We start from the raw sequence: 21752 nt of genomic DNA, 5'->3' as shown, positions 1-21752 counted from the left end.
AGAATCCCTCTGCTGAAGGGTGTCCTATAAAGAACATTTTGTTGTTGCTGTTTTAAATGCACATTTTTTAAAGTGCATTTCTTTATAATAGAATCCTCCAGTTAAGGATTGCATCCATCTACATGGTTGCTGAAATTTTATTTATATTTTTTGAAGCATATTTGGGGTATCTGCAGTGACTAAGCAGGAATTAAATGCTGGGGACAAAGACAGCTTTGCATGTAGAACACTTCAAGGTGAGGACAATGGGAGCTGGAAACCAGGGTTGTGGTTCGAATAGCATCACTCCATCTAGAAAGTACTGTGCAACCAAGTTTGAGCCGGGGGAAGGGCACCGTTTCTTTGCTGTCTGTCTTCACCGTGATGTACCCTCTTCTTCCCAAGGCTTCTCCTCCGCCTGCCTCCATCTGTTCTTATGGGCAGCCCTCAGGCCAGACAGCCTGTGTCCCCCAACTGTGAGGAGTTCTTTAACCTGGTCAACTCTGAGTTGGTATGTGAAAACGCCCTGGGCTGGCCTTTCTACCTCTGTGTGGGTTTTATGCTGACTTTGAACTGTTTTACAGAGAAACTCCTGTTGCCACGGCAGTGCCCTGACCCATGATATTACCATGCACTTCTTCAGGGTAATCCTCTTATCTGATGGAACTCTCTGGTTGCCGAGGTGGTCCCTTCGTGGCTAGCGTTCCCACGGGTACCTGGGTTGGCAAACTGCTGAGTTTCCGTGTGTTCTTGCTCCAGGGGCTCCTTAATGTGTGCTTTCGAAGTGAAGACCCAGCATTGGTGGCCAACTTGACCCTGACAGAGTGCCAGAGCAAATGTCCCATTATTCTGACCTCAGCCCTGGTAGGTCTGGTGTGTTATCTCCTTCCCCAATACCAATCTGTATGTAGGCATGCACAGTGGTCAGAGAGCAACTGTGGGGTCAGTCCTTCCTTCCTCACTGTACAGCAGCCTAGGACTGAACTCAGGTCATCAGATTGCAACAAGCACCTTTCCTATTGAGACTTTGCACATTCCTTATCTTGTTAGATTTCTAAGAGTCGGGATTTCCAGGGTTCAGTACCCCTCCATGGTTGTTAGGATTCACAAGATATTCGAGAAGTAAAGTGGCTGGAAGGGCTGGAGCAACGACTCGGCAGGTAAAAGCACTGTCTGCCCTTCCAGAGGATCCAGGCTTGATTCCCAGCGCCTACATTCATATACCAGGGAGTCTAACAGCTTCTGACCTCTACAGGCACAAAGCTTGTGTCAATATGTGATACATAGACATACATGCAGGGGAAACGTTCATACATATTAAAATATATTTAAGCCGGGCAGTGGTGGCTCATGCCTTTAATCCCAGCATTCAGGAGGCAGAGGCAGGTAGATCTCTTGAGTTCTAGGTCAGCCTGGTCTACATAGTGAGTTCCAGAACAGCCAGGGCTACATAGGGAAACCCTGTCTCTAAAAACCGAACATCCCCACCACCACCACCAAAAGAAAGATAGAAGTTATGCAGCCGGACAGCATGAGCTGTGTGGAGCTCTTAGAGCTCCTAGCTGACTGGCGATTAGATGTCTGGATGTTGGCAGCATCTCTCATATGACAACTTCTGTTTCTTGGTGTTCTTCACTTCCCACAGCAGTGGTGGTCAAGCCTGGAGCCAGTGCTGTGTAGCCGGTGGAAGAAATGTTATCAGGGCACACTGCCGCGGGAGCTGCACAGGCTACAGGAGGCCCGGGAGTTTGCTAGCAGGTAAGCGGAAGCAGTGTCACGGGGAGCCCAGCCGCTCCTTGGACCAGGCTACGTCATCGATCCTGAGTGAAAGGGGAGCAGCAGGCTGAGGTGACTGGCCTGCCTGAGGAAGCTGCTCTCATCGGGTCTCCTAGCTCAACTTTCTACATCCTGGCCCTGGATCCTGTCCTGTTTATTTAGCACAGAGTGCCCCAGAGGGTCAAGGCAGGCAGCATTGGGGGAACAGGATAGGGTAGAAGCAGATCACCTGAGAGTCAGATTTCTGGCAGCCCTGGCTGGCCTGTCCTCATGAAGACCATCAAGCTCCCCGCGGCATTTCAGGAGTTCTTAGAGGGCTGCAGCAAGACATTCCTCCTGGTAGCTGGTTTTGAATCCGTGCTGCCTGTCAGGAGTACTCCACAACTTGTTCAAGAAACAAGTTAACACAGGCCTTGCTACCAACCCTGACTCTACAGAGATCAAATTATCCCTTTAATTCCTTCACTGTATGGCATGAGTGCATCTGCCAAACTCACCCTGGTGGAAAGTAAGGTATCACACGAATCATAAAGTAGACTCCAATGGGCTAGCCCAGTCATAGGCCTACATGGACAACCAATACTGAGAGACGGGTAGTACTATGCCTCTTCCTTCAAAGCTCTTAGACCCCTGTACCTCATTATGAGGTGGACAGGACTAAGCCAGTTTCCCCTCAGAATGCTGTATATCATCTGCCTTATGAACAAGGCTGGCCTCAACCTACCAGATCCTCCCTGAGGAGACAAGACACTTGACACAAATTGTATTTGTGGTGACTCTGGGGCCCCCTGCATCATGTTTGAAAGGAAAGCCCTTTTTGTTAAACACAAAGCTATTTTGTGGCCAGCGGCATGACAATTAGGTGAATACGATTTCAACCCCTGCAATGATGTTTCTTTGTGTCAGTGTCCTCTCTGGTTCAGCTTCCCCAGCACCCAGCCCGGCCTGGATCTCAGCTGCTGCCCTGCACTTTGCAACTAGAGAAATTAGGACGGGAAACATCAGCGCGTATCTGAAAAGGCTAGACTGCGAGGGGAAGGAGGTGAGGTACAGAATTTGATGCCTTTCTTCTCCTGAGCTCTGCCCATTGGCCTTCCTTTTCCAAGAAAAACATTACGTTTGGAGTTGTCACTATATCAGAGTCAAACTGTTAGCCGAGTTTGTTTTCAGTGTCTCAAGTTTACTGGTAAAGTGCTGTACATTTCTTTTTGGAAGTGTTTATGTCAAGCTTGTTTTTGCCTGCACTTCAACCTAGAATAAAGCCACCAGCCAGCATCTGCACCTCCCAGATACCCACTGCCACAACGGTGGCTTGTACTGCATGGCACTTACAAGAGTGCAGCTCAGAGGCACCCGACGACAACTGGCCGGAGCTATGCTCTGCGCAAGTACAAGGGGGAATTGCTCAGCTTCTAAGTGAAGGGACAGGCAGGCTCGGGCACTGAGCCCTAGAGAGCGAGCCCCTACTACCTAGTGCCCTCTACAGCACTCATGTGACCTCTAAGGAAACTCAGGCGTGTGTAGGACAAGATTTGTTGGGGAATATGAGAAAGCAGGAACCAGCATCTAAGGAGGAAGCTGGGAAGTAAGCCATGTTGCACACCCCTTCACTCCCAAACGCAGGACCTCTGCTGACTCATGATTTATATGACAACCTAACTAAACTAGATCAGTAGTAGAGCCAAATGTTTCACTACAATATGGAAATAAGGATTCTCCCAAGCCCATTTTTCTATTGCTTTTGAATTATGAGAAGTAATGTTGCTGGGCAGTGGTGGCGCACACCTTTAATCCCAGAGGCAGGTGGATCTCTCTGAGTTCAAGGCCAGCCTGGTCTACTACAGCTAGTTCCAGAACAGGCTCCAAAGCTACAGAGAAACCCGGGAGGGAGGGAGGGAGGGAGGGAAGGAAGGAAGGAGAGAGAGGTAATATTAATGGTTTCAGAGCCCAATGGTAGGAAGAACTGACTTCTGCATGCATCCACACACAAACAAAATAAATGTAGTAAAAATTGTTTTAAGTGACCATATAAGCCATAATTTATTCTGATGGAAGCTTCTAAACAATAGAAAGCCTGGAATGGAGATTGATACTAGCAATCACAGCACTTGGAAGGCTGAGACAGGAAGACTGTAGGAATGAATTTGAGGCTAGCCTGGACTTCACAGTAAGACCCTGTCTCCAAAATTAGTGAAAGCAGTGAATTAGAATTTTCCCCTTCCTGAGAGCCACATACAGGCCTTAAGCTGTAGCCAGGGTCTCACTTAGCCTAGCATGTCAGAGTGTGACTTTCATATGCTGCCTCTTTCCCTCCTAGCTGCTCATCTTCCTCCTCTTCTTTTCCTTGATGAGCCTACTCTCGTCCTACCTGACCCAACAGGTAAGTCACACCTTTTAGCTGAGGGCACATTTTCCCCTCAACCCTGGGCTAGGCAGGAGCACAAGGTAGTAAGTTCCAGGCCCACTCAGACTTCATATCTCTGGGCTTTTCAGGCTGTGTTTCTTGTTTGGTCTTTTGATGTCTTGCTCCAATGACATTTCCATCTAGAAAGCCCAGGGCATGCCTCTGCTTAGGTTGTGTCACCAAGTTTAGACTTTGGAGGGTAAAATGGTGAGGTCTGAACCCCGAATCCACATGAACACAGCAACTCTTGGGAGCCAGCTTTGCCCACCTTGCACTAAAGTTAGCTCTCCATCTGCTCAGCTCTTCTAAGGGTTCTTCTGTGGCTCACAGGACACTGCTGAGTATCTGAAAGCCATGGACATCTGTGCCGAGGTCCTCATGTACTTGGGAAGAAGGAAGGTTTCCTGGCTGATGCTCTTCCAGTTGACAGAGACAGGTAAGAAGCCATGTGTCCCTTGAACAGCATGGGAAAGCTGGCTCTACCCAAGATGAGACAGACATGAACTGATAAGCTGCCACGACAGCTATGTCACCCTTCAGAAGCAGCCTTCAGACAGTTAAGAACAAGCCTTGGGGTCAAGTTTATAAACCTTACCTCATTTGGGGTATTAATTCAGGACACACTTATTTAAAGAGTCAGTTGGGACACTCAAAGGTCCACAATATTGCTGGTTTGGAATGGTCTACCCATAGGCACACTGTAGGGTCCTTTTTTAACCCCGTCTCTCTTCTCCTGTATGAGCATATCACTCCCATTTCCCCAGACCAAGGGGAAAAGACCCTCTTTCCCAGCAGGTCTAACAGGTGTCCTCAGCATAGGTCATAAGCCCCTGGATGTCACCACAGCTAGACAGAAACGGCTCAGAGCACAGGACCTCCTGGAGTCATCCCACAGCACTAGAGAACTGACTGAACGCCTCGATTTTGCAGATGCCGAGCTGGGGCACCTCCTCCACTTGGCCCCAGATCAGCACACCAGGCTGCTACCATTTGCCTTCTACAGGTAACTACCTGCTGGTGAGTAAGCCCAGCCTGGGTGCCTAGCGTGGTCAAAGAAAAAGCAAAAGTCGCTTGTCACTGTGACCAACAAGTAAGTCTACAGTCTGTGCTAACTGCTGCTCACCTCTCAGTAGCTTCAAGTCCTTTCTCATTTTGCCTTTACCTGCAGTCTTCTCTCCTACTTCAGTGAAGACGCCATCATCAAGGAAGAGGCTTTCCTGTATGTCGCTGTCGACATGTACCTAAAGCTGATGCAGCTCTTTGTGGATGGGGAAACCAGGACTGTGTTACCTCAGGCCAGCAAACGCTTAAAGCTCCAAGACCACTCCTTGCTCCAAGTAAGGCCCCCAGCCCGTGAGGCGGCTGTTCATTCCTTAGGAACAGCAGGTGAGCCGTGCTAGTACCAACTCAGTGTGCCTGACCCGCGACTGCCTATCTGCTCTAGGGTAGCCCTGTACAACTGGTAACGGAAGCACGTACTTTTCTGCTGCAGCTAATACCTCAGTGCCCAAAACAGCGCTTCTCCAACATGAGAGAGGTAACAAACTCAGGGCTTCTCCAACATGAGAGAGGTAACAGACCCAGGGCTTCTCCAACATGAGAGAGGTAACAAACCCAGGGCTGTTCTTGAGCTGATTTCACAATTTAAGTGAAACAAGAAGTCACAGGCGTAGCGCTGGGCTGGGGGCCTGATGGGGCTGTGCTGGGGGGGTACTGTCTCGGGTGGTGCCCAGCTCTTCATCTGCAAACAACTTACTCAGGCTGTGGGCACTAAGTAATGTATTTTCTCATAGCTGCTGGCTGGCCGAGAAGACTATGACCCTGAGATGAGCAACGTCCTCCTGCAAAGGCGGCAGGCTGGCCCCAGCTTTGATCTCTACCAGGAGCCTCATCTGTTCTGACTACCTGTCTCAGTGCACCAACCAGCACCTTTGTGAATAATTTATTGCAAGCATAACATGGAGCTCTTGTTACACTAGAAAGTAGATTACAAATCTCCTTGATTGCTCTAGTTAGGAAAAAAATTAATTATTCATAATTTGTGTCTGGCCTTAAATTTTGCTCAGTGTCCATAGGAAAATAAACTGCTGGTACCATAGCAGACTGAAGTACACACCAAGCCCACCTCCCTCATGAGTGAGGTGCCCTCCAACATACAGCTGCTGGATATGTGAGGTGGAGTGCAGCGTGGGGTCCAAAGAGCAAGCAGAACTATGCCAGCAGGGAAATGAGGGACATTAATGTCTTTAAACCTCACATCACACCTGCTGAGTTCAAGCAGCTCAGCATGTCCAGTATTCCACCTGCAGTTCTCAGGTAGGCTCAGGCTTCACAGCTTGACCCTCCATGGTCCCAGAGAGGCTCAGGGGTCCAGGTGGGGGCTCTGCTTCCAAAGTCAGGGCTTTGTCCTGGGTCTGGGTCAGAGGATGTACCATGGACATATGCACGTTGAGGTTGTGGGCCTTTTCAAACCTCCGGCCGCACTGGTCACAGGCGAAGTCCAGCTCAGTCTCTGCTTTATGTTTGGTCATGTGGTACTTGAGGGATGCTCGCTGCCTGCACTGGAACCCACAGACCTCACACCTGGGGGGCAGAGGCAGGTGAGGTAAGCTGTGCCTTGTCCCAGTCATGGGAAGTGCCCAGCCCACACTTACTGCAGTGGCTTGGCTCCTGAGTGACGCATCTGGTGGACAAGAAGGTGCTTCCGCTGCTTGAAGGTCTGCCCACATTCGTCACAGATGTAATTGCGTACTTCTGCAAGACCAGAGGGGTGGTGAGCACTTGTCTCAAATACCCATCTTCTCCAAGATGAGTGACAGTTATTAATGCTTATGTGAAACACAAAGGTGTGGCTAAGGAAGGACCAGATGAAAGATGAAAGACAGTTCTGATACAAAGAACTTCACTAATAAATGTTCTAATACAAGGCAGTTCGTTAATAAAGATAAATTTCTTAAAACATTGTTACATGGCTAAATTTTCTCCCACACCAATTGTGTGAATTTGAAGTTTGTTTTTTGTGTTTTGAGAGAGGGTTTCTCTGTGTAGCCTTGGCTATCCTGGAGCTTGCTCTATAGACCAGGCTGACCTTGACTTCACAGAGATTCGCCTGCACCTTTCAAGTGCTGGGATTTGAAGTCTTGTTTTTGAGACAAGATCTCACTATGTAGCCCTGGTGGCCTACATAGAGAATGCATAAAGAAATATGTGCACCATCATATCCAGCCTGAAGCTCCTTTTCCAAAGTAAAACAGATGCCCTTTGGGGGTACACCCCTCTAGAGAAGGTGCTCTCTAGAAGTTGTGCCAAAGGAAAGACAAACAATGGACAAAAGATCCTTGGTGGAAGTAAAGTGGTTCAATACACTCTGAAAAGCAGCTTCTTAAGCTTTTGAACAAAAACTTAGCCATATCACACGCATGGTGGCACACACCTGTAATCTCAGTGCTCAATAAGGTCATCCTCTCTGCTGCATATCAAATTTGAGGTCAGCCTGAACTACATCAAACTGTCTCAAAAAAAAAAAAAAGACCTGAATTCAATCCTAGATCCCACATGGAAGGAGAGAACTGGTTTCTACAAAGTGTCTTCCGACCTCTACATGCATGTCATGTGCAGAAGTGCTTTTCCTTTTTTCAGCTATGGCCATACCAGTACTATGCACTAATTCTAATTCTACTTGTTCCAACCCATGCTGCCTACACAGCTATAAAATACCTATGACTTCTAAGCCGAACTAGTCTATAATGTTTTACCTCTTTAGAAAGCTGCTGCTGTGTCCACTACTGACTGGCTAGATGGCTTGAAGATCTAGACCAAAGGAAGTTATTCTATCAGGAGACATGTGCCCAAATGCTTACCAAGAAGTAGGGATTAGAAAACTGACATATAGCTGGATTTCATCATAAAACCTAGCATATAATCCAACAATAAAGTGCATAAATGCTGATATAAAGGATTTTTGTCATTTGTAAACCTCAGAAAAATGTAACAAATACCTGAATGAATGCAAGAGAAGTTATTTTCTACATTTTTTAGCTTTGGGAGTGGTGTGGCAAGTGTGTGGAGGTCAGAGGGCAGTTTGTAAGAGTCAGTTCTTCTACCATATGGGTCCTATAGAGATAAACTCCAGTCAACTCTAGTTTTTTTGTTTGTTGGTTTGGTTTGATTTTTCTTTTTTGAGACAGGGTTTCTGTATATAGCCCTGACTATTTTGAACCCCACTATGTAGAATAGGCTGCCCTCGAACCTGGAGATCCACCTGCCTCTGCCTTCCAAGTGCTGGTATCCCAAAGGCGCGCACCACCACCACCTGGTACTCTAGTGTTAATTTTTAAAGGTGGTGAATTCACAGAAGAGTACTAGGGTTTCTGTGTTATCAATCCTGAAAAGTTGCTCAGACCTTGCTGTAAGGAAAAAAAAAACCTGCTTCCATCAGGAATTCAACAGATAGAACTCCAACTTGTATACTGACTCAGAATCCCCATGTGATATAGAAGCACCTGATAGCAAGCTCTGTGACCCACTCGGTCACTACCTGCTTCTAGTGGGATCCACTGACACCAAACCCGAGTTCACAGGCACAGCCTGAGGCAGGTACCTGTGTGGATGAGCTTCACATGTCGCTGCAGGTATCGGTCAATCATGAAGACCTTGTTGCAGCCAGGATGTGGGCAGGGCCTTTCCCGGACCTCCTCATGGTGCTCCTTAATATGCTTCTAGAGGAAGAAGGGACAAGAGACTCTGGTGTTTAACCTGGGCACATCCTGCCTCCCAAGAGAGCCTGTGTCAAGGTCTCAAGCAGTTGACAGACTACTGGAAGGAGCAATTACTTCCTACCCTATAGCACTGGCTCCTTTAAACCCGTGTCTTAGAGCAAGAAGCTGATTCCACATCCACTAGAATTATGTGAGCCCTTGAGAAGTCTGGTGTCTCCAGCCTCCAGCAGGTTCATGTTAACACACAGGACAACTCAGTCAAGCACACCCAGACCTGAAAGTAGTCCTTACTGAAGGGGATGCCCATTCCTTACCTTCATGCCATCAGCTCCACGGTACACAGCTGTGCAGCCCTGGTAAGGACACTTATAGATGGTGGGCAGCTCCTCCCTGTAAGGCAAAGCACATGTGGAGGTGCTGACCTAATATGCAAATGCCCCACACTGCAGCCTGCTTACCTCTCGCATCGGAGCTTTTTCTTCCACCCAGGCTTGGGCCCAGGCTTCTTTCTGATTTTGGGCTCTTCGGGTTTTCTGGCTTCTTTGCTTTCGCTCTTCTTCCCAGAGACCCTGGAGAGGTAAAGGGAACAGTCTAGTTTATCTCTGTCTGCGGATGATTCTTACCTCTTCCTGCATGTCCAGTTTTCTTCAAGCTTTCCTGCCTTAGCTGCCTCTGTGCAAACTTGGGCCTCATCTATCATTAGCACCACAGTCAGCACAACTCTGGGAGGGTCAGAAGTCTGAGGCGAGGCAGTTACCTTCAGATGGTATGCAGAACAGAGGGTAGCATTGGAGCACACATACTATTTCATAATGTAATTTCAGAACTAAAGCCCTGTGTGCTAAAAACTCAAGGTAGAGAATTCTGAATGTCAGTTATTTTACCAGATGACCTCATGCTAGAAAGGGGGTCAGCATTACCACTGGACTTTAGATTCTGTCAGGCACTCAGCACCTAGGGTAGATCTCCAGTCCCAAACTGTATTTTCTACACTCACAAGTAGTTCAGAAAGGAAACTAAAAAGACAACTTCTGTTCACAAGCATCAAAAACGATACACAAGGCAGTGGTGACACACACCTTTAATCCCAGCACTCGCTAGGCAGAGGCGGGCGGATCTCTGGGTTTAAGGTCAGCCTGGTCTACAAAGTGAGTTCCAGAAAGCTAGGGCTACACAAAAACCCTGTCTCAAAAAACAAGATAAAAGTCCAGCATGGTGGTGCATACCTCCTGACATCTCAGGTGCTCAGGTACTGCTTGAGCCTGAATTTTTGAGTATAGCCCAGAAAAGACCTGAAAGCCTCATCTCTAAACAAGCAGACACTAAAAAAATCACCAATTTTCTGTGTTGGAAGTGTAGTTCAATTGTAAAGCAGTTGTCCAATATGCACAAGGTCCTAAATCTGACCCATTATCAAATGTATTTTTTTAATTTTATGTGTATGGGTATTTTGGCTGCATGTATGTCTATGCTCCATTGCCTATGAAGCCCAGAAGAGGGCGTCAGATCCTCTGGAACTGGAATTACAGACTTGTTGGCTGCCGCAAGGGTGCAGTAACCAAACCAGGTCCTCCACAAAAGCGACAAGTACACTGGCTGCTGAGCCATCTCTAGACACAAAATATACAATCAATAACAGAAGCTAAATCAGGTCCTGCAGGCCTAAATATTACATGAAATATTATTCAAGAGGCTGAGGCAAGAGAATCACAAAGTAAAGGCTAAACCTGCAACTTAATGAGACCCTATTTAAAAATACGAAGGTGGGCCAGGTATGGTGGCTCAAACCCTTATTCTAGCACTCAGGAGGCAGAGGCAGGTGGATCTCTGAATTTGAGGCCAGCCTGGTCTACAAAGTGAGTTCCAGGACATCCAGGGCTACCTAGAAATCTTGAAAAACCAGAATAAAATACATATATGAATAAATACAAAGGTTTAAAAAGAAATAACTGTGTGGTGGAACAATTCAGTAGTGCACTTAACTTTCTGTGAAAAGCCCAGGTAGTTATTACTTATTTATTGGCAGTATTAGATTTAGATCTAGCCCTATCCTTCTGGGATTCTGCATCCCCTAGAAAGAATGGAATACTTAGAAATAAAACTGACCAGAGAGCCAAGTGGTGCACGCCTTTAATCCCAGCACTCAGGAGGCAAAGGCAGAGAAAGCTCTGAGTTTGAGGCCAGCCTGATCTAAAGAGTGAGTTCCAGGGGCTGGAGAGATGAGCTAAGAGCATTGCCTGTTCTTCCAAAGGTCCTGAGTTCAATTCTCAGCAACCACATGGTGGCTCACAACCATCTGTAATGAGGTCTGTTGCCCTCTTCTGGCCTGCAGGCATACATGTACACAGGATATTATATACATAATAAATAAATAAATATTTTTTTTAAAAAAAGAGTGAGTTCCAGGCTAGCCAGGACTATGCAGAGAAACCTTGTCTCAGGGGGAAAAAAAAAACTGACCAGAGAAAGTGAAAGATTTATATATGTTAAAAATTGTAAAGACAATAAGTGGAAAGACTTTTGTATTTATGAATAAGAACTAATTTGAGGGCCAGCCTGGTCTACAGAGTGAGTTCCAGGACAACCAGGGCTACGAACTAATATATGTGAGGGATGTGATGTCGTTTACTCACAGCATCTCAGGAGACAGAAAGAGGGATCATGAGCTCAAGGCTAGCCTATGACATACCAAGATTCTCTCTCTCTCTCTCTCTCTCTCTCTCTCTCTCTCTCTCTCTCTCTCTCTCTCTCTCTCTCTCTCTCTCTCTCTCGCGCGCACACACACACACACACACACACACCCCTAATATTAAAGATGGCTATGGGGCTGGAGAGATGGCTCAGCGGTTAAGAGCATTGCCTGCTCTTCCAAAGGTCCTGAGTTCAATTCCCAGCAACCACATGGTGGCTCACAACCATCTGTAATGGGGTCTGGTGCCCTCTTCTGGCCTGCAGGCATACACACAGACAAAATATTGTATACATAATAAATAAATAAATAAAATTAAAAAAAGAAATATAAAATGCACATTTAAAAAAAAAAAAAAAAAAGATGGCTATGCCTGTCCAGCAGTGGTGGCACAAACCTTTAATCCCAGCACTCAGAAGACAGAGGTGAATCTGAGTTTGAGGCCATCCTAGTCTATACAGTGCAAGTTCTAGGTCAGCCTGGGCTACACAGAAACCCTGTCTCGAAAAAAAAAAAGTTTGGTTGTCAACTTGCTTAAATCTGGAATCAAAAGGGCACATCTGTGAGGTATTTTCCTAATGAGGTTATTTGAAGTGGGAAAACCCACCTAACGTGGGTAGCAAGTTAATTTATTCTAGTATTATTGCTGCTGTGTTCCTTTGCTGATACTAGAACCCAGCTTCTTCGGGCTTCAAGATGAACTGAACACCCGTGGCTATCCAGGAATCCTCCAGGCCTTGACATCAGGTTAGGCTTACTGAGGTGCCTGTCCTCAAGGACTGGGCAGCCACTCAGTTCTTGGCCTCTGCAGTTTAAGACAACCATTGTTAGATGACTCAGACTGTATCATGTAAGCCAATCTAATCTATCTTCTTTCAGTATATATCATGTTATTCCTTTACAGAACCCTAATACAATGGCAATACATGTCCAATACAGTATACCCAAGCAATAAACAGATTCACTAAAATCCCTGTCAAAATCAAAATGGAAGTTGGCTGTAGTAACACATATTCATAATTCCAATCCAGGAGGATAAGGCAGGAGATTACAAATTCAAAGTTTGCTTGAGCAAACCCTTTGTATCCCAGGACTCAGGAAGCAAAGGCAGGTGGATCTCTAAATTCGAGGCCAGCTTGATCTACAGAGTGAGTTCCAGGACAGCTTGGGATGTTACACAGAGAAACCCTTTCTTGAATAACAAACAAATAAAAGCAAGACCCTTACTCAAAAACTTTAAAAACAAACAAACAAACAAACAAACAAAAACAGGCAGTGGTAACACAGGCCTTTAATCCCAGCAATTGGGAGGCAGAGACAGTAGGATCTCTTTGAGTTTAGAGGATAGCCCAGTCTACCCTGTCTTGAAAAACAGCAACAAAAAAGAAGGAGGAGGAGGGAGGGGAGGGGCAGAGGGAAGAGGAAGGGGAAGGGGAAAGAGGAGAAGGAGGAGGAGGAAGAAGAGGAGGAGGAGGGGGAGGAGGTTGAAAAGTACAGTGCATTGTTTACTGACCATATGCAAGGCCCTAGCCTCAGTCTCCAAGATGGCAAAAATAAATAAATAAAAATACAAGTGACCTTTTTTTGGAAAGCAGAAATAGAAAGACCCAATTGAAATTTACCATAGAACTTTTAGAGACAATGAAGAGCCAAACAAGGTTTTTGTTGGTGCTTGTGGCAGGATCTCATGTAGTCTAAGCTGTCCTAGTATTAGAGATGGCCCTGTAGCTGAGATACTTGTTGCTCTTGCAGAGGACCCGGGATTAATTTCCAGTACCCACATGGCAGCTCACCTCCATCTAAGTCTGGTCCCAGGGATCCGATACCCGCTTCAAATCTCTGAAGGCACTGTGTTCACTGGGCATAAAGATATGCATGCATGCAAAATAGCCAGACGCATAAAACTAAATAAATCTTTTAAAAAATAAAGCAGTTGATTTTTAAGAATTAAAGCCAAGCATAATGGTACACACTTTACTCCCAATACTCAGAAGACAGGCAGATGGCTCTGAGTTTGAGGCCATCCTGATCTGCCGGGAGTGCATAGTGAAATTCCATTCAGCACCTGGGAGGCCAGTGTGGTTAGTTCAAGGTCACCATCAGCTACCATAGAGTTCAAGACCACACTGGATGGGGGCTGGAGAGATGGCTCAGCGGTTAAGAGCATTGCCTGCTCTTCCAAAGGTCCTGAGTTCAATTTCCAGCAGCCACATGGTGGCTCACAACCATCTGAAATGAGGTTTGGTGCCTCTTCTGGCCTGCAGGCATACACACAAATAGAATACTGTATACATAATAAATAAATAAAATAAATATTTTTAAAAAATATCTCAAAACACACATACACACAAGAACAAAAATCACTAGCCTCTTCCTGTCTGATAACTGTCCAATGTCCCCCTCCACACCTATGTCCTGACCTATCTCCTGGCTGAGTGGGATGGCCTTTGCTGGCAGTAATTCCCTGGTACATTAGACTACTTTAGAGTCTGTGCCATATGTTTCATAGGTAAACACTTCCAATCCTATCTACTGTCCTGTCTAAGCTCAGGTGTCCTGTGCTTTGAACCACAGTGCTCTGACCAGTCCATGCCTGAAGCTCTGTTATTTACTCAGGATGAGTACCCTGCTAGCCAGAACTCTAAAGGCTAAGAGAAAGGCTGAGGAGGCAAATATGTGAGCAGACACACAGACCATGGGTATCTCGACACCCTGTCCTCAAAAGTCCTCCGCTGTGGGGCTGGAGAGGTGGCTTAGAGGTTGCTGAGCACTGGATGCTCTTACAGAGGACCCAGGTTTAGTTACTAGTACTTACACAGCAGCTCACAGCTATCTATAATTACAGCTCCAGATCTGATGCCCCTCTTTTGACCTCCAAGGTCTCCTACATATGATTGGTACACATACAAGAACTCAGGCACACACATATACACATAAAAAAAACTATTTTTAAAACCCATAGCTGAAGCCAGGCAGTAGTAGTGCATGCCTTTAATCCCAGTACTCAAGAGGCAGAGGCAAGTGAATCTCTGATTTTAAGGTCATCCTGGTCTACAGAGCAAGTTCCAGGATAGTCAGAGCTATACAGACTATCTGAGGGGGAGGGGGGACCCCCCAGCTGAGCCGCACTATAATGTCTGAAATCAAAGAAGCATTCAGGAAAAGTACAGTTCCCACTAAAATAGTTCATTTTTCCAAAGGTGTCTTAAAATGTATCCATGCGTCCCATCCAAAGCAGATTACCTTCACCTCAAGTCTTAGTGAGACAAGTACACAGTGGAACACGCTGTTCACATCTCAGCAACAGGAGCTCAGCAGAACAACCACTTCCCCCACATTCCAAAAATGAAATTCACCAACCCTCCCAACTACCTACAAAAGTGGCTCAAAGTGGAGGACACTAAAAAGGGAACGGGTTCCTTGTGGCAGCCCAGCCTGCACTCTGGTCATGCTTCCCAGACAGCTCTCTGTCTTGTGAAGCCTGATGAGGCCATGTGGCTTGGTACTGTTTTCTGGTTCTGATCTCCCCATGTCTCCTGCTGTACTTTTATTTCTTTCTCTTTCCATAAAGAATATTGGAACTTACATTTAAAAAAAAAACAACAAAAACAAGAAATTCTCAATCTTTTCATAGGCTTTTCTTGGCTGATCCTATGATGCCCAGAGCTGCTCTTTGGATTTGCACTCTGAGCGAAATAAATGCTCAGAGCACTGTGGCAATGAGGCAGTCACTATCTAGCGGGTATGCGGGTATTCTTGTTCAGGGCTAAGAGGAAAAAGGGGAAAGAGACCCAAGTAAAAACTAGCTCTGTCTCTCCTTGTTAGGATTTTATGTTTGTTTTCAGAAAGAGAGGGGGAAGCAAAGCAAAGTCACACAAGAGGCTTAACAAAGAAATCAGAGCCAAGGGCTGGAGAGATGGCTCAGAGGTTGAGAGCACTGACTGCTCTTCCAGAGGTCCTGAGTTCAATTCCCAGCAACCGCATGGTGGCTCACAACCATCTATAATGAGATCTGGCGCCCTCCTCTGGCCGCAGGCATACACACAGACAGAACATTATATACATAATAAATAAATAAATCTTTAAAAAAAAAAAAGAAAAGAAATCAGAGACAAGGGCCAACTTGAGAATGGTCACAAGGCTGAGTTCCTGGACCTCAGGAGAGGCATGGTCCAGGGAGCAAAAGGAGTAGGTAGAGTAGGGCCAGAAAGATGCTAAGGGACTCACTCGCCAGGAGCAGATCTAGAAAAGGACCACTAAGGTACTCCTACAATGGGGCTGTGTCTTATCAACAGAGCTGCCTGCCACCTTGTAATACACACTTAGACCAGGTCCCCAAACCACCAGAAAGAGTGACCAAAGGTCAAGGAGAAGCCCATCATATTCAGTTGCTTACCCGGCCTTTCAAACAGACCTCCTGATTCATTTAGATGCCACTGACACCTCCCCAGATGAAAGGCACTTGCTACCAAGCCTGACAACCTGAGTTTGAGCCTTAGAACTGATAGAAGTAGTCTTCTGACCTCACCATGTGGAACATATGCACACACACACACGCACATGTGCACGCACACACACACACACACACACACACAAATAAGTGTAATAAAAAGAGAAAAAGGAAAAACAGAAGGGGACCGGCTGAAACACTCGTGACTGCCATGTGCACGGAGGCTAGCCTCTCCCATCACCAGACATCGTTTGCTCCCACAGGGCTTTACGCTTACTTCTTTTCCGGGTAGGGCTCAAAGGACTCATCCGAGGACTGTGGGTTTTGCTTCTTATCATTCTCATCTTCACTCAGGAAGTCTCTAGGAAAGATGAGAGAACTTTCAGCAAAGCACTGACCTGGGTGGACAACAAACCCAATGCCATATTCTGTCTTTAGGGGCTACAGACCCCAAAGCCTATGCTTCGCTTCTGAACATGTCTTAAAAAATCTAAATACCCCAGTTCCTCAATCTATGTCCTAACAGGAAGGGCAAGCCAGAGTCAATGAAACCAAACAAGCTAGCAATCCTCCCTCCCTGGAAGCTACTCTTTCCTAAATACCAGGACCTCAAACCCTGAAACAGCTCATTTATTTACAGCCTGGGAAGTGGGAAGGCTTAAAGGCAGATTCAGAAAGTAACTCTGCCCATCAACTGTGAACACAGGAACACTGTTAGCCATTTCAAAGTTCACAACAACAAATGGTTTGTGACCTTCACCCTAAAAGATGAATCACGGGCCTCTGTTGAGCAGCAGCAGTCAGTTTAACAAGCCCTCGGTGTCCCCAAGGCTACCAGCTATCTAGATGAGTTTAGGCCTGAGGCTACAGGCAGTCTAACAGCCCAAGAATACTCCTGGTCTTCACAGGAGTTGAAGCAAAATTCAGTTTGTCCCTCCCTATTTGGATGATGGTGCATATACACCCCAGTCTAAGCCACCAGGCAGAACAGAAGGGGATAACACCAACTGAGAGGTTCTCAACCCAGAGCAAACAGACCCTGATATGCCCCTTCCAAGGGAGGCCTAGACTCTCCTCACCCTACACAGAGCTTCTGCTCCAGGTCTCAACATCACTGTCCCAAAGGGCCTGAGTCTAGCATCCTCTGTTCTAGTGACACCTGGAGCTGGCACAAAACTAAGGCCTTTAAAGAGGAAGCAGATTGATAACAGTAAAGGACCAACCCTGGAGCAGTTTAAAGGAGGCGATTCCAGAATGCTGGGTTAGAATAGGAACTGTTTCCCCTTGCAGTCTGTTTCATCTGGGTGCCTCTGGGACCAGAAAGCCAAGCCAGGAGCCAGAGGCCTCAGAACTCCCCTGGCCACTCCTCTCCTCCCCACCTCTGAGAAGGAGGGAAGGCAAACATGCCAACCAAGGGTAGCAGCTCTAGGGAGGCTGAGTCTAAATTTCGAAGGGAGAAATTTTAGGCTTTTTAAACCCACTCTTCTCTCACCCCTCAGAAAGGTCACTGAACTCGTCTTTTACCCGATCATCCGAGGCTGAAGACGGAACCTGCTTCTCACCCAGTTGCCCTGGGAAACAAAAGAACAGGCTCTGGTTACTAACATTGAGCACAGAAAGGGCCTCACCTGTAAGGAGGCAATGCCTCTGTCTAAGGACACAGCCTTCCTTACTAGGGTCAGAAGGCCCCTGCCTCGTTTCCTCCATTCTCACTGCCCCTCGCCCAACTCACTATGCTAGTCTCTGTCCAAAGAAACAGGAGGCAGCATATCAGCAAGCTGACTCTTTTCAGATTCAGGTCATTGTTCTAGGTGAAAGCAGCCCACTCTGGATAGTTTACAGAATCTTAAAGGCTACTGTTTTCAAAAAGAGGTGTACACACACTTTATAAAGCCAAGCATTCTAAGATACCATATTCTAGGACATCTGTGACATCCTCTTGGTCCTTGCCTTGAGTCCATCTCTGTTTTATCTCTAGCTGAACCACACGGATACCTGAATTCTTAATTTCCTTTTTTTTTTTTTAATGTATAAGACTGTTTTTCCTGTGTACATGCTGATACCAGCAGAGGCCAAAAGAAGGCCTCAGCCCCTGGAACTGGAGTTACAGATGGTGATGAGCCACCATGTGGGTGCTGGAAACTGAACCAAGGTCTTCTGCAAGAACAGCATATGTTCTTAACTACTAAGCCATCTTCAACCCTTCTCCTTTTTTTTTTTTTTTTTTTTTGGAGACAGGGTCTCTCTATGTCGCCTTGGTTCTGTCCTGAACTCTCTATGTAGAACTGGCTGGCCTCAAATTCACAGTGATCTGCCTGCCTCTGCCTTCCTAAGTGCTGGGATTAAAGGTGTGCTCCACTACGCCTGGCAACCCTCCTGTGGTTTTAAAGAGCCCAATGGGGATTTGCAGATGGGAACCAGCTGAGCACCCGTAAGTGGCCATGAAAACCAGCATATGAAGGCAAGAGGCAGGCAGAAAGCTGACCCCAACTCTCCCCAACATATGATGCCTAGGAACAGCTGCACCCAACCCACAGCACGGGTGGGTGGGGTCCAAGCCCCATAGAAGAGCCAGTCAGTAGAAGAGGTTATCACACTGGCCCACACTATGGTAAAGCAGCAGCCTCATTGTCTGCCTCCCTGTCTTGCAGACAATAACCCCATTCTTCTCTCTTAGTCCCCTCAGCCTACAAGAACAACCAGTACCCTGTGGGCTAAGGACAGGCTTAAAGAAAGACCGGATGCCAGAGGAACATGTCATTACAGAAACTGTTGAATCAGACGCCTGCTTGTGAAGAAACAAGACGTCAAGCCAGGCTGGTAGCCCAGCCTACTCTTAGGTATTGGAATAGTCACAGTCCCTACGGGAAAGCACTGAGGCTGGATCCCCATCTTCTCCCACCAGCTTCCTCTGCTATACCCTAACTTCCCCTCAAATAGTACAGACGTCCACTTTCTGATGAAGTCAACCTTGGTCAGTATACTGAATCCTGCTCTAGCTTAAGCCACAGGTGCTACTTACCTGGGGCCTCACTGGGAACCAAGTTTGGCTGAGTATAGGAGTCTATCCCAGGTCCCACAGAGTCTCCATGTGAGGGCAGCAGGGCCACATCCACACTGGGCAGTGTCTTGGTCTCAGATCCAACTTGGGTTTCTCTGGCCCGGCAGAGCTGAGAGGCAACTCCAGCGGGGTTTATCTCTGAGTTCTGAGCCAGCCGAGGTGATACCTCCTTGCCCCAAGCCCACTTCACTGCTAATGCACTGTCCAAAAAGAGAGCTCTGCAGCTGGAGTCTGTGTCCATGGTGAAGTCATGGCCCTGGTCGCAGCCCCACACAGCCTGGATGATGCCGCAGTACTCAGAGGACAGTGTCCTCTGAAGGCTGGGCAGAGACACACAGTTGGCTGCGTGTTCGTGTACCCAGCCCACCAAACTGTGCAGACACCGAGGGCTCGAGGTGATCAGATCAGCTGGAGAGAATCAACAGAGATGTCAGTCTCACGGTGGCCAACATGAGGCCCAACCTGGAATGCCCACCCTGGCACCAACAGCACTCACCCATGCATGCTCCCTCCTCTGCCACTGTGGGAGGCTGAACACCAAACCTGCAAAGCATCGGTGTGGCCACGGTTTAGGAGCCTCTCAAGGTCACCAATCTCCCCAGAACCCCTCCACTAGCAGCCCTGTCCCCTCTTTTCTGATGATAGCTCGTCACCCTCAGATCTCTGCAAACCTTGCCACCACAGCGCCTCACTGTGGCACCATCAGAGTCTTACACTGGCTTCTGTCCACCCCACAAGTCAACACCCAGGATGCAGGATGACGACCCCTCAAGGTCCCAAGAAATCCAACAAGGGCCTACTTTGTGTAAGGCTTCCGCTGGCCCGCTGGGGAGACATTGACTCTCTGTAAGAAGGACCTGAGCAGGCTGTGGCACTGATAGAACTGGGTGTAGCAGTTCTTGCAGACAAACTGAGGCAGGGCTGGGTCCTGGTGCACAGCAACACCCAGCAGACGCTGGAAGTCCCTAATGAAGACACGCTCCCCTGGGGACAGTCTCTCTGACGTCTCCCCAGGCACTCTGTCAGAGATACTGCGGAGGCTCCGTGAGGAAAACTTCCCATGGCAGAGGCGACAGTGCCCCATGGCAAGAGTTCGGCCTGCTCCTGAGCAAAGAAGCAAATGTGACAGTAAGGAAGGGACTTACAATGTGAGAGACACACTTCCCACTGGCCTCCCGGCACCTAGAGCAGAGACATGCCCTCCAGGGGCTTCCTAAACACTAACAGCAGGGCTCAGGAGCTGGCCTTCCTCACTGAACATTCGACTTTTGGAGAGATACTGTCAAGAAATCTTTCAAATATTTTTTGAGGTGGGGGGGGGGTCTTACTGTATAGCCCGGGCTGGAGCTCATAATCCTCTCCCTCAGCCTTCCAATGGTTGGGATGTCAGGCATATGCCACTGTGCCCAGCTCCTCTCGAAGAACTGCAGGTGGCTCCAGTGAAGACATAACTTTTGCTCACACATCCTGATTTTGAAAATGTGTCCCAGCTGTGCCTCAAGAAACTGACTTACTGTCCACCCACAGGTGCCCTGTCTACAGAATGTGGACAATGTGACCTCGTTGCCTGCCCTTAGGAGAATTAAAGGACGCAAACCTGATGCTGTTACCCTAACAAGCTGAAACTTATACACACTCTCGGCCAGACAGGGAACGAGTAGTTAATTAACTTAGTTCCCACCACAAGTCGTAGGTCTGTCTTAACCAAAAAGAAACTGGGATTCAGAGAAGTAAGCAATTACCCTAGCAGTACACAGCACGAAGAGCTGACTTGAAGCTCACACCGGGTCTGACTTCAAATCTTAAGCGCTAAATAGCAGCGACCCAGGGGAAAAGATCGGCTGTCTGGCCAAAAGTCGCTGCAGTAAAAGTCAGAGGGTCCGCGGAACTAGGTTTGCTCTCAGAATCACTAGGCTCACATCACGGCCAGAGGACGCCCGGAACCCACCTGCCTCGTCTGTACCGTCCTCGCCTGTATCCCCGCAAGAGCGCGTCGAGCCCCAACTGAGCTGCGCCGCCGCCAAAGCCGCCGCCCCGTCAGCGCTCGCTCCGCCGGTGCGAGAAGGGCGACCCCGACTCCGACCGCTTCCACAGCTGCCGCCCGAACTCCCGCGCTGCCGAGCCGTGCCAGGCGACAGGAAGCGGCCGAGCCGGTCCCGCTTCATGGTGGCGGCCGCCACTTGCTCCCTGCTCCGTTCTACCCGGTGCGGCTCGGCCCGCTGGGTTCTGCTTGAGTGAACTTGACTCCACTTACTCAGTACCGCTCGGCTGCCCCCCGCCCGGCGACTCGGCTCCGCTCGGTTCACCGCGATAGGAGCGGGGCGAAGCGAGGGGTGGAGCGAAGTGAGGAGCGGCCCGGGAGCGTCGGTGGCCGCTGTTGTGTCGAGAGCCCAGAGTTCTTAGGGTCGCTCGGAACTCGCGACAGGCCCATAAAAGGAGGGGCAGCCGGGAGGGTGAACTGCCACGGACTGAGGCACGGGCTTTGGCACATAACAGAAAACCGCAAAACGACGTTCCTGCCACCAATCTTCTGATAGAGACGCAGAGCAAGTTCGCCCGGAATAGCTGACAAGACCCACCCGGCCCCTTCTAGTCCCTAAACCTAGGTCTGCGCGGCGGGGCGGGGCAGACGGAAGTGTGTCTCGGTCCCTTCCGGCAGTGTGCGGTTCCCGCAA

The 21752-nt window shown here is 48.0% G+C and overlaps 2 protein-coding genes across 2 annotated transcripts in view; one reads left to right on the top strand and one right to left on the bottom strand.

The window, feature by feature from the left end:
* The window catches only part of Fanca (FA complementation group A), a 52941-nt gene extending 46020 nt beyond the window's left edge, over positions 1 to 6921 (top strand). The window contains exons 33-43 of the mRNA XM_038312758.1: positions 385 to 490; positions 564 to 623; positions 739 to 843; positions 1625 to 1737; positions 2662 to 2797; positions 4073 to 4135; positions 4490 to 4595; positions 5090 to 5162; positions 5328 to 5496; positions 5604 to 5696; positions 5953 to 6921. Of these exons, the coding sequence (XP_038168686.1) occupies positions 385 to 490; positions 564 to 623; positions 739 to 843; positions 1625 to 1737; positions 2662 to 2797; positions 4073 to 4135; positions 4490 to 4595; positions 5090 to 5162; positions 5328 to 5496; positions 5604 to 5696; positions 5953 to 6060 (1132 nt within the window). The 3' untranslated portion in view covers positions 6061 to 6921. The remainder of the gene's footprint in view (positions 1 to 384; positions 491 to 563; positions 624 to 738; positions 844 to 1624; positions 1738 to 2661; positions 2798 to 4072; positions 4136 to 4489; positions 4596 to 5089; positions 5163 to 5327; positions 5497 to 5603; positions 5697 to 5952) is intronic.
* On the bottom strand, positions 3767 to 21739 carry Znf276 (zinc finger protein 276). The gene is made up of 11 exons (XM_038312759.1): positions 21026 to 21739; positions 19878 to 20181; positions 19574 to 19620; positions 19039 to 19485; positions 17509 to 17587; positions 16294 to 16377; positions 9336 to 9446; positions 9192 to 9267; positions 8760 to 8877; positions 6814 to 6913; positions 3767 to 6742 (listed from the first exon to the last, which is right to left on the bottom strand). Exons 1-11 carry the CDS (start codon positions 21240 to 21242, stop codon positions 6472 to 6474), a joined length of 1854 nt encoding a protein of 617 aa, XP_038168687.1. The 5' UTR covers positions 21243 to 21739; the 3' UTR covers positions 3767 to 6471.
* Positions 21740 to 21752: the final 13 nt, after the last annotated feature.

This window comes from Arvicola amphibius, chromosome 15 (genome assembly GCF_903992535.2).
Source record: "Arvicola amphibius chromosome 15, mArvAmp1.2, whole genome shotgun sequence".
In the NCBI taxonomy this organism is placed as follows: Eukaryota; Metazoa; Chordata; class Mammalia; order Rodentia; family Cricetidae; genus Arvicola; species Arvicola amphibius.
The sequence above is the reverse complement of the archived record's forward strand: the minus strand, read 5'-3'. Positions and strand labels throughout refer to the sequence as shown.